The 13140-nt window shown below is 41.6% G+C and overlaps 1 protein-coding gene across 2 annotated transcripts in view; it reads right to left on the bottom strand.

The window, feature by feature from the left end:
* GRM1 (glutamate metabotropic receptor 1) overlaps positions 1–13140 on the bottom strand; it is a 290329-nt gene that overhangs the window by 49342 nt on the left and 227847 nt on the right. For both annotated transcript variants that reach the window (XM_045011682.1, XM_045011681.1), the window contains one exon: positions 10106–11036. In XM_045011682.1, coding sequence (XP_044867617.1) covers positions 10106–11036 — 931 coding nt within the window. The remainder of the gene's footprint in view (positions 1–10105; positions 11037–13140) is intronic.

Raw genomic sequence — 13140 nt, 5'->3', positions numbered from 1 at the left:
AATTCTTCTCTGCTGGTCTTCACCAGCTAGGAAAGATACACATCGAAATGAAGGTTGTGCAGTGAAGTGCTCCCAACTAGGGCTGGCTGGAAAACAAGAATTCTGTTTGACAAAAAAAAATCAAGTTTTGAGATTTGTTTCTGTTTTGATGCAATACAGCCCACCCCAAAACAGCCAGCAGCCTGGGGTTAAGGTACTCACCTAGGATATGGGAGAACCAGGTTCAAACACTTGCTCTGAATCAGGTAGATCTCCCTTCTTAAAATGCCTCTATTAGTTTTGATGAAATTTTAGTTGGGAAGGTTTCTGAGATCCCGGAAGGAATTATTGTTCAAAACCAGAAGGATACAGACTCACACCAAACAGCCAATGGTTAGAGCCACTTACCTGGGATTTGGATCGGGGACTTGAACCCAGGATTCCCAAATCCTAAATAAGTCCCCTAACCTCTGGGCTATCTTGGGGAAAAGTGCTTTCTCGCACACACAGTGATGATCCGGGAAATCTATCTATAGACAACTTATGAATTCCAGTTTGATTTTATGGACTATATGCATCCTTACAATTATACTATGTGTTGCCTCATGCTTCTTGTGCCAACAGACAGGAGAGTATTGCCTATATGTCTGCCTATGAATAGGTTGGTCATTGAAGACTATCAACACATGGATAGATATTATCTGGGGAGAACAAAGGAGTGACTGCATCCGACATAAAATCAGTTTTCTCAAACTTCTCTGCACAGGGGGCTGGGGTTCAGAGGAAAGGAATTTCCCCAGAAGCAGAACAAAACCACGGTATTAGTGGTGGAATTTTAAATGGAGAGGGATTCACAGAGACAAAAAGGAAGCCTTGGAAGGAGAGAGGAACAGAGGACCATACTTTTGTGGCAGATGAGTCCTTTTTAACTGCAGGATCCCCTGAGGAAGAAAGAAGCCGGCTGTAGAGGAGAGATACTATATGAGTCAGAAGAGAATCCATGTGTATGTGTGTGGGGCATCATGGACTCCTTATAGGACTCTGACCTAAGCCAAAAGAATGCTCAAGAGTAGTAAGAAAAATGAAGCAGGGAAATTCATATAGGTGTTTTATTGTTTTGTCTTGATCTGTATATTTCTTGTTCTGTCCACAGTAAAGAGCAAATTAGGTGAGTAGTAGATAACAGGGATGTGATCAACTTAATGTATCCTCTCTGCACACATGCACATCACACATCATTTGAACATTTATTATGTCTATTTTAAGATAAAGTATGACATGGAGCTATCAAGTGGTGCTGTTACCATAGAAACAGGGATAAACTGACAACATCAACATATTAAAATCACCAGTTTGAAATATTGTGTACTTTTTTGTGAGTTTAATGACTCTATATATTATTTCAAGACATACAATTGTATTTCTTTGTGACCATGTAAGAACGGCCATATTGGGTCAGACCCATGGCCCATCTAGCACAATATCCTGTCTTCTGACAGTGGTCAGTACCAGATGCTTTAAAGGGAATAAACAGAACAGGGCAATTTTGAGTGATCCATCCCATGTTGTCTAGTCCCAGCTTCTGGCAGTTGGAGGTTTATGGACATCTGGAGAATGAGGTTGCATGCCTGAACATCTTGGCTAATAGCCATTGATGGACCTATCCTCAGAACTATCACAACAACAATATAAAGGGCAAAACAAAAATTTAACAATAAATTTCTATGGCTGTCATTGAAACGCAATAGCGCTGGTGACTTTGATAGTCAAGATCATTATCATCTTTTTCATCATTATGATCTCTCTCAATAACACGTGGGTTACCACAGTCTTCAATGTATTGGCATGTACACAGTTCTGTGCAGGGAAGATTGTTTTGACTACAGACACAGTATCATAGAAATTCAGATGCCTTTGGTCACTTGAAGTATACAGTTCATCATCTGCATTTTTTCCATCCATGTTGCAATGGTGATCCAATATCTGGTTTACCTATGTGCAAAGACATCCAAATCTTTGTTTTCCAAAAGGCTCTTTTGATATGCTCTTTAAAACTGTTCTCACTTGGGATTTTGGCCAGTGACTTGTCCTTTTTGATGGTTAGATTGAGGCACAAGCAATTCAGGTTTCTGTGGGTTTCCTTTTCTCTCTCACTTTCTCTCCCAACTTCCTTGCTGCAGAAACTGAAGCTTGTCCATCACTCTCTCCTGATTTGGGAAGATCTCTGAAATGGTAAGCTCCCTTTGTTTTGACAACTTTAAAAAGAGATTTGTTTCCCCCATGCCAAATAGGGATGACAGAGTAACTGCATATTAAGGTGTGTACAGCAGGAAATTCATTACAGAAGTCAGGAATGCATCACAAATTGCATGCAGAGGTATGAAGTGACGCTTGTGCTGGAATTGATGACTGTTTCAATCCACGTCATCTATGTGTTTCATTTTTGAAAAGTAATGAACAACAAGGATCAAAACATCTTTATTGGCCAACCTAGTTACTTTGGTTCTTTTGGTATGAAGAGACCCAAAGCCATATTGGCACACACAGTATGCAGAAACATCTTTGTGTACTGTACAAGCCTTGGGCTTCTTCAACACCTCTACTGGTGATGGACTTTCTTACTTCACCACTGGAAAAGCCTCCAGCAAGGAGTGTCTATGTTGGGTGTGCTCCTACACTCTCAGATGAATTTTGAACCATATATTCAGTGAAGAAATTTACAAGTGACTGCTTGTTGGATGCCATGTTAGAAACTTTTTCCATGGAGGTACAGGGTATCCACTAGCCACCTGGTATTTCTTGCATTCAGCCTTGGATCCTGTCCATCACTGTCTTTCTGCAGTTTTTACCAAGTTACTGTTGTTGTTCCTGTCAAAAACTTTGATTACAGAATTGACTTTGTCAAATCCTTTTAGGATCTGCCTCAAGTACTCAGCAGCCAATTCATCGAATGTGTGGAATTTGTCTCCAGCCATCATAAACATGACAACCATGGCATCTCTGATGTACACTGTGGTTTCTTTGTTGCATGCTCTTATCTCAAAAGATTCTTTCAGCTTGAGCTTCCAGCTGATGCCCTAATTCAGCTCTGTCTGTTCTTTTCATTGTTCCATCATCATGGAAAAGGGACACAAGCACAGGTCCTATAGATGACCTCTGCATTATGCTAAATCCAGGGCTCTGTGGAAAACATTTTCTGGATTGATAGCTGCTGTGATTGTCCCTTCCTTGCCAGACTTAAATGTAGTCATCTTGGCCATGTCAATAAATGTTTTGATGCCAGATTTCTTGACTGGGCTGAAGATGCTACATGTCCCATCAGAATCAAATGGACCTCTCACAAATGTCTCCATTTGTTCTTCACCAACATCTATTTTCAATAGAGACATCTGATGTTACTCATAGTCTAATAGGTATGTTGATAAGCACCTCTGGCTGTGATTCAGGGTCAGATGGGTTTGCCATATTATTGATGACATGGTTGGTGAGAGCTGTAACATGCTCTTAATCCCTCTTCAGTGCAGAGGCAAGAACATGTTTGCAGACTTTGACTTGACTACTGCTTGTTAGGCCACTTCCTTCTCTCTCAGTTTTTGCATATGCATAATATGTTATTTCTAATGCTAATATGGATCTGTGCATAAGTGTCACTGAATTAAAAAGCTATTTTTTAGAATATTTCAAAGTACTGGTACTGCATGCCTAGGCAATTACAACTGAAAACCTTTCACCAGGTAGACTAGATGCCACACTGTATCTACAAAACCTTATAAATGGAGAAGCATTACATTAGGAATTCACGTACATTTAGATCTATCACCATGCAGTACAAATTATAGGCACACAATCTACTGCTATTAATGCACAACCTTCAGTGTGAGACTGATCTGATCTGATCAACAAATTTCAGTTGAAAACAGAGATAACTATTATAATCACTAGTGAGATACGTTGACAATTACGAATATGCAATGTGAAAACATTTCATCTTAGTATATTGCAAAATGTTGATATTCACCATTTCTGCCACATACTAAACAGCTTCATCATTTCTGGGGGAAAAAATACCTGCTCATGCAAAATGAATAAAAATCTTTTAATACATTGTTGCTTGGTAACTTTCACCAATAACCAGCATATGAAGGTGTTGAAATGAACTTAAACAGCAAAAACTGTAGTCATAGTCAGCAATGTTTCTGGAACTGCGCAAAAAATGACTTTCATTTTGTGTACCTTGTTTCACCTCACCTACAGGCTTATGGCACCACATTATACCTCATCTAAAGGTACATAAAATACATTTTCAAATGATATATGATTAGAGTGTGTGTAAGGTGGGTATATTAAACTCCAAAAATATGGCCTTTTTTGGAGAATTGCCACATGCCTAAGTGGTTTTGGAGTCTTTGGCAAAGTCTGCATACTATGTGTATCAACTATCATGTGTCCCTGGAGAGGTGAACAGTACACCACAGTGCCTAAAAGGTTGGAGCTCTGGAAAAGGGTGTGCTTAAGCAACTGAGGAGTCGGGGAGCCACCACTAGCCAGAAGTCCTAGTGACTCATATCAGCTCTGATAAGAAGGTGCTAGATGGAGGATCTGCATCCCGAAAGCCTGCCTAGATAACCAAGGCCAGAGAGAGTCCCAGGGCTTTGCTCAGATTTATAAAACTTAAAAACCCACAGGTCCACCATGTTGGGACCCAAACACAGCAGTAATCTGTCCAGCCCCAATTTCATCCTGGGCCTCAGAAGCCTTCCTATCAAAACCAGATCTGTATCTGCCAAAAGTTTAGATTTTGGTGAATCAGCATTTTCTGAAGATGCTTTTCATTTTGATGAAAAATTCCCAATCAACTCTACTCTCAACATCTCCTGAACTTCAGCAAGAGCCAATAGGTTAAACTCAGCCAGGGCAAGACAGTGCTTATCTCCTCCAGATCCCATGCTGTAACCCATCTGAAGCACAGGAGGAAGCACGAGCAGGAGAGCGCAAGAGGGGAGGACTCCTGCCTCATACCGAGAAAGCAGGACAATCAGCGAGTTATCTTAAGTGCCTATACACAAATGCAAGAAGCCTGGGAAACAAACAGGGAGAACCAAAAGTCCTGGCACAGTCAACAAATTATGATGTGATCGGAATAACAGAGATTTGGTGGGATAACTCACATGACTGGAGTACTGTCATGGATGGATATAAACTGTTCAGGAAGGACAGGCAGGGCAGAAAAGGTAGGGGAGTTGCATTGTATGTAAGAGAGCAGTATGACTCCAGTATGAAACTGCAGAAAAACCTGACAGGTTTCAGAGTAGCAGCCGTGTTAGTCTATATCCGCAAAAAGAACAGGAGTACTTGTGGCACCTTAGAGACTAACAACTTTATTTAAGCATAAGCTTTCGTGGGCTACAGCCCACTTCTTCAGATGCATGTAGTGGAAAATACAGTAGGAAGATATATATGTATATACACACACAGAGAACATGAAACATGGGTGTTACCATACACACTATAAGGAGAGTGATCAGTTAAGGTGAGCTATTATCAGAAGAAGAGAAAAAGAACTGTTTGTAGTGGTAATGAAAATGGCCCATTTCCAGCAATTGACAAAGAGATGTAAGGAACTGGCTCTGTGGATGAGGGGAAAGCAGTGGACATGTTATTCCTTGACTTTAGCAAAGCTTTTGATATGGTCTCCCACAGTATTCTTGCCAGCAAGTTAAAGAAGTATGGGCTGGATGAATGGACTCTAAGGTGGATAGAAAGCTGGCTAAATCATCGGGCTTGCCAGGTAGTGATCAATGACTCCATGTCTAGTTGGAAGCTGGTATCAAGCGGAGTGCCCCAAGGGTCAGTCTTGGGGCCGGTTTTGTTCAATGTCTTCATTAATGATCTGGAGGATGGTGTGGACTGCACCCTCAGCAAGTTTGCAGATGACACTAAACTGGGAGGAGTGGTAGATATGTTGGAGGGTAGAGATAGGAAACAGAGGGACCTAGACAAATTAGAGGATTAGGCCAAAATAAATCTGATGAGGTTCAACAAGGACAAGTGCAGAGTCTTGCACTTAGGACGGAAGAATCCCATGCACTGCTACAGACTAGGGACCGAGTGGCTAGGCAGCAGTTCTGCAGAAAAGGACCCAGGGGTTACAGTAGACGAGAAGTTGGATATGAGTCAACAGTGTGCCCTTGTTGCCAAGAAGGCTAATGGCATTTTGGACTGTATTAAGTAGGAGCATTGCCAGCAGATCAAGGGACATGATCATTCCCCCTCTATTCTGCATTGGTGAGGCCTCATCTAGAGTACTGTGTCCAGTTCTGGGCCCCACACTACAAGAAGGATGTGGAAAAATTGGAAAGAGTCCAGTGGAGGGCAACAAAAATGATTGGGGGGCTGGAGAACATGATTTATGAGGAGAGGCTGAGGGAACTGGGATTGTTTAGTCTGCAGAAGAGAAAAATGGGAGTGGGGGGATTTGATAGCTGCTTTCAACTACCTGAAAGGGGGTTCCAAAGAGGATCGATCTAGACTGTTCTCAGTGGTACCAGATGACAGAAAAAGGAGTAATGGTCTCAAGTTGCAGTGGGGGAGGTTTAGGTTGGATATTAGGAAAAACTTTTTTACTAGGAGGGTGGTGAAGCACTGGAATGGGTTAACTAGGGAGGTGGTGGAATCTCCTTCCTTAGAGGTTTTTAAGGTCAGGCTTGACAAAGCCCTGGCTGGAATGATTTAGTTGGGGATTGGTCCTGCTTTGAGCAGGGGGTTCGGCTAGATGACCCTCCTGAGGTCCCTATCATATTCTATGATTCTATGAAGCAGACAGCACAGCTGAAATTAGGAAAGGCAATATGCCTTTCTTTTTTGATGAAGAAGATGAAGATCATTACTATGCAATTTGCCCTGCAGAGCTCAATTCAGCTGTGACATCTGGTTGTCAGTGATGTTTTCCCCTACATGGTGTGGAAACCTTGGTTTAACCTGGCTTATATCAGTTTAACTCACACCTGTAAATTATAACCAGTTTTACACCAACATAAGAATGTTCAAAGGTAAACTTGCATCAATTTGACTAAATTATTTTAAAATCAATTTAAATTAACCAGTGCAAATTCTGTGTGTGGACAAACCCTAAGAAGTGTAAGGGAATTGGAACTGATTGGATTAGTAGCAGGAAGAGACAATGAGAAAAATCAGAAGGCTGCAAACAAATGGGGAAGAGGGGAGACAACAAGTAACAAGAGGAAAGACAGTGGAAAGAAACTGGGATAAAAGTCCCTCAGAAAGAGTGCTGCTCACCATTTATAAGCAGCAAGCATGGCCTCCAAAAAAAGGCATTTACAGCATCAAGAAGCAGAGTAACGTGACCAATAGAAAAGGGTCTGCACACCAGAGCAAAGAGAGGAAAAGCTGAAAATAAACCCTGAAATTGGAAAAGCCAAGGAGAAGAGCAGAAAGGAAGCCAGGGTGCAATTCCTTTGGGCATTAAATATGCTTATAGACTGCATTTATATTTCAAACATTTTTTCACACATTCAAGCTAGATTTCAGATTCAAAGCCTCCAGCAAATTCAGCTTCTTCCATTTCATCAGTCCCAGTGTATGCCTACATCAGGGGTTGGCAACCTTTCAGAAGTGCTGTGCCGAGTCTTCATGTATTCACTCTAATTTAAGGTTTCGTGTGCCAGTAATACATTTTAACGTTTTTAGAAGGTCTCTTTCTATAAGTCTATAATATATAATTAAACTATTGTTGTATGTAAAGTAAATAAGGTTTCTAAAATGTTTAAGAAGCTTCCTTTAAAATTAAATTAAAATGCAGAGCCCCCTGGACCGGTGGCCAGGACCCGGGTAGTGTGAGTGCTACTGAAAATCAGCTCGCGTGCTGCCTTCGGCACTCGTGCCATAGGTTGCCTACCCCTGGCCTACATCTTCTCCCCACTGTCCCTGCAAGCTTTGAAAATGGATCCTACTGGGGGCTTGAGCAGCCTTCATAATCCTGAGGCTACCGTCTACGATGCCCCGTCGTCTCGCTATCAAAAATCTTCTTCTTGTATGCAATGCTACTATGTCCTGTATTTGGAGACAGAGGTCTGTAGACATTTCTCTCTCAGCAAGCAAGCCTGTAATGCTCCCACTTCTGTGCTAACATAAATGAAGCAGACAACAGTAGCCAATCAAGAGGTTGAATTCTGGCATGTAAAAAATCCAGAAACCTGACTACACACAAAATACAGAAGGCATATTAACTGACTAATGAACATTTAGTTCAGAACACAGTTTAAAAGTGCTCTGAAGACTTTTTGTTCCATACAACTAAACACATGCTGGGTAGAAAGGAACTAAATGTCAAGAGATACTTATTAAAACATATGCAACAAATAAAATTGGTAGAGCTTAGCTGAGTTTTCTATCATTTTTATAAGGTACAAATGCAGTTCAGAAAGCTGTTTTCTAATGAGGAGAAATGTTCTTGTATTATATGGTTTGTTCTAAATTTATTTTATAAACTGTGACTATAATTCTGTTCAAAATAAATTTCTTCTCCATCCTTTAAAACAGATAAAGCCTCAGCAGATTCAAAGATTCTATTCTATTAAACTAGGAAAAAAGTCAACTAAGCACAACAAAGAACTAAATGGCCAATCTTGTTCATGGTGCAAAACACACAATAGTCCTCTTCTGGCAGCCTGAGCCAAAGATTAGATAGTAGAGCCAACAAATGAAATATACTGTTCTCTTGGAGAGATCTAAGGCCCGATATATCTTCCACTGAATCGGTGAGAGCTGGATCGCCATATCTACCTACCTACCTTCAAGGAACACAAGTCTATGACTTACCATGGTCAATATTTTGATACTATATTACAATCCAGAACATATTTCACTCAAAGATGGTCTCTCAAAAATTGACTGCTATTCATAGTTCTTTCTTTGCATCAGCTTAGGACTCGGTGTGTGTACTCCCATTGCTTCCTCCTTGATTTGAGTTGTGTATTCCCACTGTTTATGTTTGCCCTTTATTTTACCCCCCACCTTCTGATAAATTAAAGAGTAATGTAGTATGAAATCAAAATTGATCACAGCAGGAGTTTTATGTCATCTTAGTTGTATTCCCCTTGCATCTCAGAGAGATATGAAAGCGGTTCCTGTGCAAAGTGAAGTGAAACCAGCATGGAGAACTTCAACAAACTTATTGATGGTTCAGTATAGACAAATGGATTGAACTTAACTGAATTTTGATGCTATTAAAAAGCTCTGAAATGTGGACTCCACCTCCTTTGGTTCCTGTTTTTTTACATTTTGATCACAACTCCGACACCAGTACTCTAAGCTTGACGTCTAGTACTGTGATGCTTCTTTACAGACCTATGGTGCTATTAAAGAAATAGGAAAATAAAGTATGCTAGTGTTCAGACAGCTGGTCACAGGGAGTCGTTGCTTGAAATGACAGTTCTCTCTGTCATTTCAAACAGGTGATAAATGCAGAACTGTCATCATGATCCTTGTGACTCTTTGAGGCAAACTCTACCACTGGGAACAAGGACTACTCAAACTAACAGTGCCAATTATTAAAAAAATATTGCTCACAATCCTGCCAATTAAATAAAATGCACACAATATGGAGGGGTACAGTTTGATGACAATCATGAACAGAGTTTCACAAAAGGCTACCCTATGAATGAATGGAAGACCCTGTACTTTCACATACAGATTCCAGTGGCCATTTGACAGATATGTGTGATTGATAATCAGTCACCCACAGATTTCTGGTCCACTTTTCGGGGGAGTGGGAATACACTTGCACCTCAGTTTGGGCAATAATACAGTGCACTTCAAATGGGTACGCACTGAAAGATGAGAAGCTGAAAGAGGGAGCTTTGGTTACTCTGCTGCAGAATGACCTGCACCAAAAGGGAATTACCTACAAAGCTACCTTCAGAATGCAAGAGAGAACCTGAGAGGGTAGGTGACTATTCTAGATCTACCCCAGCCCTACCCTCATTACCACAGACACGATGAAATAGCATTACATACCTTATTACAAATACAGCAATCTACTGTAGGTCGAAAGAGAACAGGAGAAAGAGACAGACAGACACGTACGTACACACAATCAATTACTCACTTTGGATTTCCAGCACCTGGCTTCTTTCTTCGGAATATGCTGAGGAATGTGTTGGACCTACAAGGAGCCTTGCCATCCCCAACGTGCATACGCACCACATCCGAGGTGGTGAAGGCACTGCGGACATTCCTCTCAGGCTTGGCGATGATGATGTACATCTTGGGAGTGAACATGCACCCCAGGGCCACTGTCACACTGAGGCTCACTGCAAAGCAGGTGGTGATGATCTTGTAGTTGCTCCCGAAATAAATAGGCACAAAAGCTAGCCAGATGATACAGGTGGTGTACATGGTGAAGGCAATGTACTTGGCCTCGTTAAAATTGGCGGGCACATTGCGAGTCTTGAAGGCATAATAAGTGCAGCTCATAATAAGGAGTCCATTGTAGCCCACTGGGGCCACCACACCCAGGTTGCTGGTGTTGCAGATCAGGAAGACTTCCTTGATGCTGGGGTAGGAGAGAATAGGCATAGGGGGCTCCATGATGATCAGTGTGACTACCAGCGTCAGCTGCACACTGATCAAAATGGAGGCAATGAGCACCTGTGCCCAAGCACTCATGAAGTGTGGCTTGCGGGTACAAATCTTCTTCTTGCTCCCTGCCAGGATGCGTGCAATGCGGTTGGTTTTGGTCACAAGGGCAGAGTAGCACATGGCAGAGGAGAGTCCCACCAGAAGGCGCTGGAGGTAGCAGGAAGTGACGGTGGGCTTAGCTATAAGGGTGAAAGGGCAGATATAACCCATAAAGATGCCAGCAAGTATAATGTAGCAGAGCTCCCGGCTGGAGGATTTGACAACAGGGGTGTCCCTGTAGAGCACAAAGATAAGGGTGACAAACATGGTGACCAGAATCCCCAGGCAGGAGAAGACCACAGCCACAATAGACTCTATATTGCTCCACTGGAGATACTTTACAGTGATGGGTTCGCAGCCTGCAGTGTACAGAAAAGAAACAAAGTGTTAGAAGGGGATCTGCTAGAAGGATAAACTAGTATTCTGAATCCCAAACTAAAGTACAAACATCAGTGTAAACCAGTGTGGAATGGATTATTTCACTCATTTTACAGATGACTGAACTAAAGAACAGAAAGTTTAAGATTAAATACATTAAAAAGCATTCATTAATTTGAGGTGTCCTTATTGCACTGGGCACCCAAAAACAAACTCCAGAAATAGTGGAGTCTTTTTACAATTTTTGTTTAAGTGACTTTCCAAGGGGAACAGAACAATTCAGAGGCTGAGTTGTGAACAAGTCCTTGCTGCTAAGACCAGCACCCTCACCCTAACTAAAACAACAGTGAGGTGCTGGTTATCAACAGTTTTGGGCAGGGATAGGAAGATCTCATGGAAAGTTCAAGGTTTTCAAACTTTGCAAACTATTTTGTGTGTTTGCAAAACTAATGAATTTAAACTCATGTATTTTTCAAGGGGTGATTTTACAAGATTTTATAAGAAAAAATAAAGGCAAGCCTATTTATTTGGGACAGAAACCCCGCTAAAAGCTAGACTAGAACAACTGAGTATCCCTATATGATAGCTAGATAGATATGTAACCATGTATGTGTGCGTGTATATATACATATATGTATGACACATATGCACATTTTCATTAAAATGTTTGTCTTATTTTTGTCTATTTACCCTTTTCCAGATATTTGCTCCATTTTCTCTCTATATTTTCATTAGATTTTTTCTCTTTCTGCTCCTTCACACATTCTCCTCTAACTATAACATGAATTCAATGCCATTACAGTCAAATCCACAATGTGTGTGTGTATTTGAAAATAGGTATGAAGGATATCACCTACTCCTAGTAAAAAAGAAGTAGCTGTAATAAATGGGGCTTACTTTGGATAGGATTTTCACAAGCCAGAGTTAAAGGAAACTTTGTGGCTACTGACCTAGTTGGCCTCTAGGTGCTACCACTCTCTAAATTACATACTAAAAACTACAAGTAAATTAAAAAAATGTTAAGGCTGCAAAGTCAAACACTCAAAAGACAGGAAGTGCCAGAATTACAGCAGGCAACCTTCATTTTGACAACCTAGACCCTCCAGCCTGTCTTCTTTCCAGTCCCAGTCCTCCCTGTCCACCTCAATTCCTCTTAACCGTCTTTTGCTCGCCCCCACCTCATTCAGATCTGTGTCCATGTTCCAGTTCCTCGGCCCACTCCCACTCTTTGTCCCAGTCCCTAATCCTCCCCTCAAGCTTCACATCCCAGTGCCTCCCTCCATGCAACCCGGCTCCTCATCCTAACCCCACTTGCACCCTGACCCTGTCATCCAAGTTGTGCTCTCACTCCTCAACAGCTGTACAATCAAGTTGAGTTGTTTCTCTTTCTCCTCCTCCCTGCTTGGGGACCAGCAAAGGTAGCATTGACAGCACAGGAGAGATAGCCTGGCTGCTCTCAGTTTTGGTGTCTAGCACTGCACTGGCCCTGGGTGCTGTGAAGACCAATTGTCAGAAAAGTCCTTCTCAACCCCTGAAGCCCTGGGATGGAGCATGTTCGGTACAGATGGAATCTTCAGAGAGGTCTCTACTGAGCATGTGCGCACTGAGATTTCCAGAGACTCATAATGTGATCAAATTTAGTTGGATGGGAAAAGGTATCAAATGCCACTGCTACCAAATTTCAAGTCCCTGCTCCATAGTGTGTGTGTGTGTGTGGGGGGGGGGTGTCTCACTGAAACAGATGTAAGCATTTTTTAACATGGCCAAACCAACATATTTTCCCTAACCTCATTTTGAAAATCAGCTGCACCGTATTTGCTGAAATTTTCCAAAAAAATACAGACCAAAGCAAAAAAATTCAGTCTGAGGCAGACACGTGGCATGGACAATTTCAGCCTGAATAGTTAAAGTTGGCTAATTGATAAGCAAATGAAAAGAGGGGTTTATAGTAGAAAGCATTGGGCAGCCTTAAACACAGGTGGCACTATCTGCACTGCCTATAACAGCAGCAATGGCAATGCTAATTTTTGCAGCTGGAGGAGCTGGTTTAAAAGAAAAGCAAATGTACTCAAAGCTCATGTGGTG

Source organism: Mauremys mutica, chromosome 3 (genome assembly GCF_020497125.1).
Source record: "Mauremys mutica isolate MM-2020 ecotype Southern chromosome 3, ASM2049712v1, whole genome shotgun sequence".
Lineage (NCBI taxonomy): Eukaryota > Metazoa > Chordata > Testudines > Geoemydidae > Mauremys > Mauremys mutica.
This window is presented reverse-complemented; position numbering and strand designations above follow the sequence as displayed.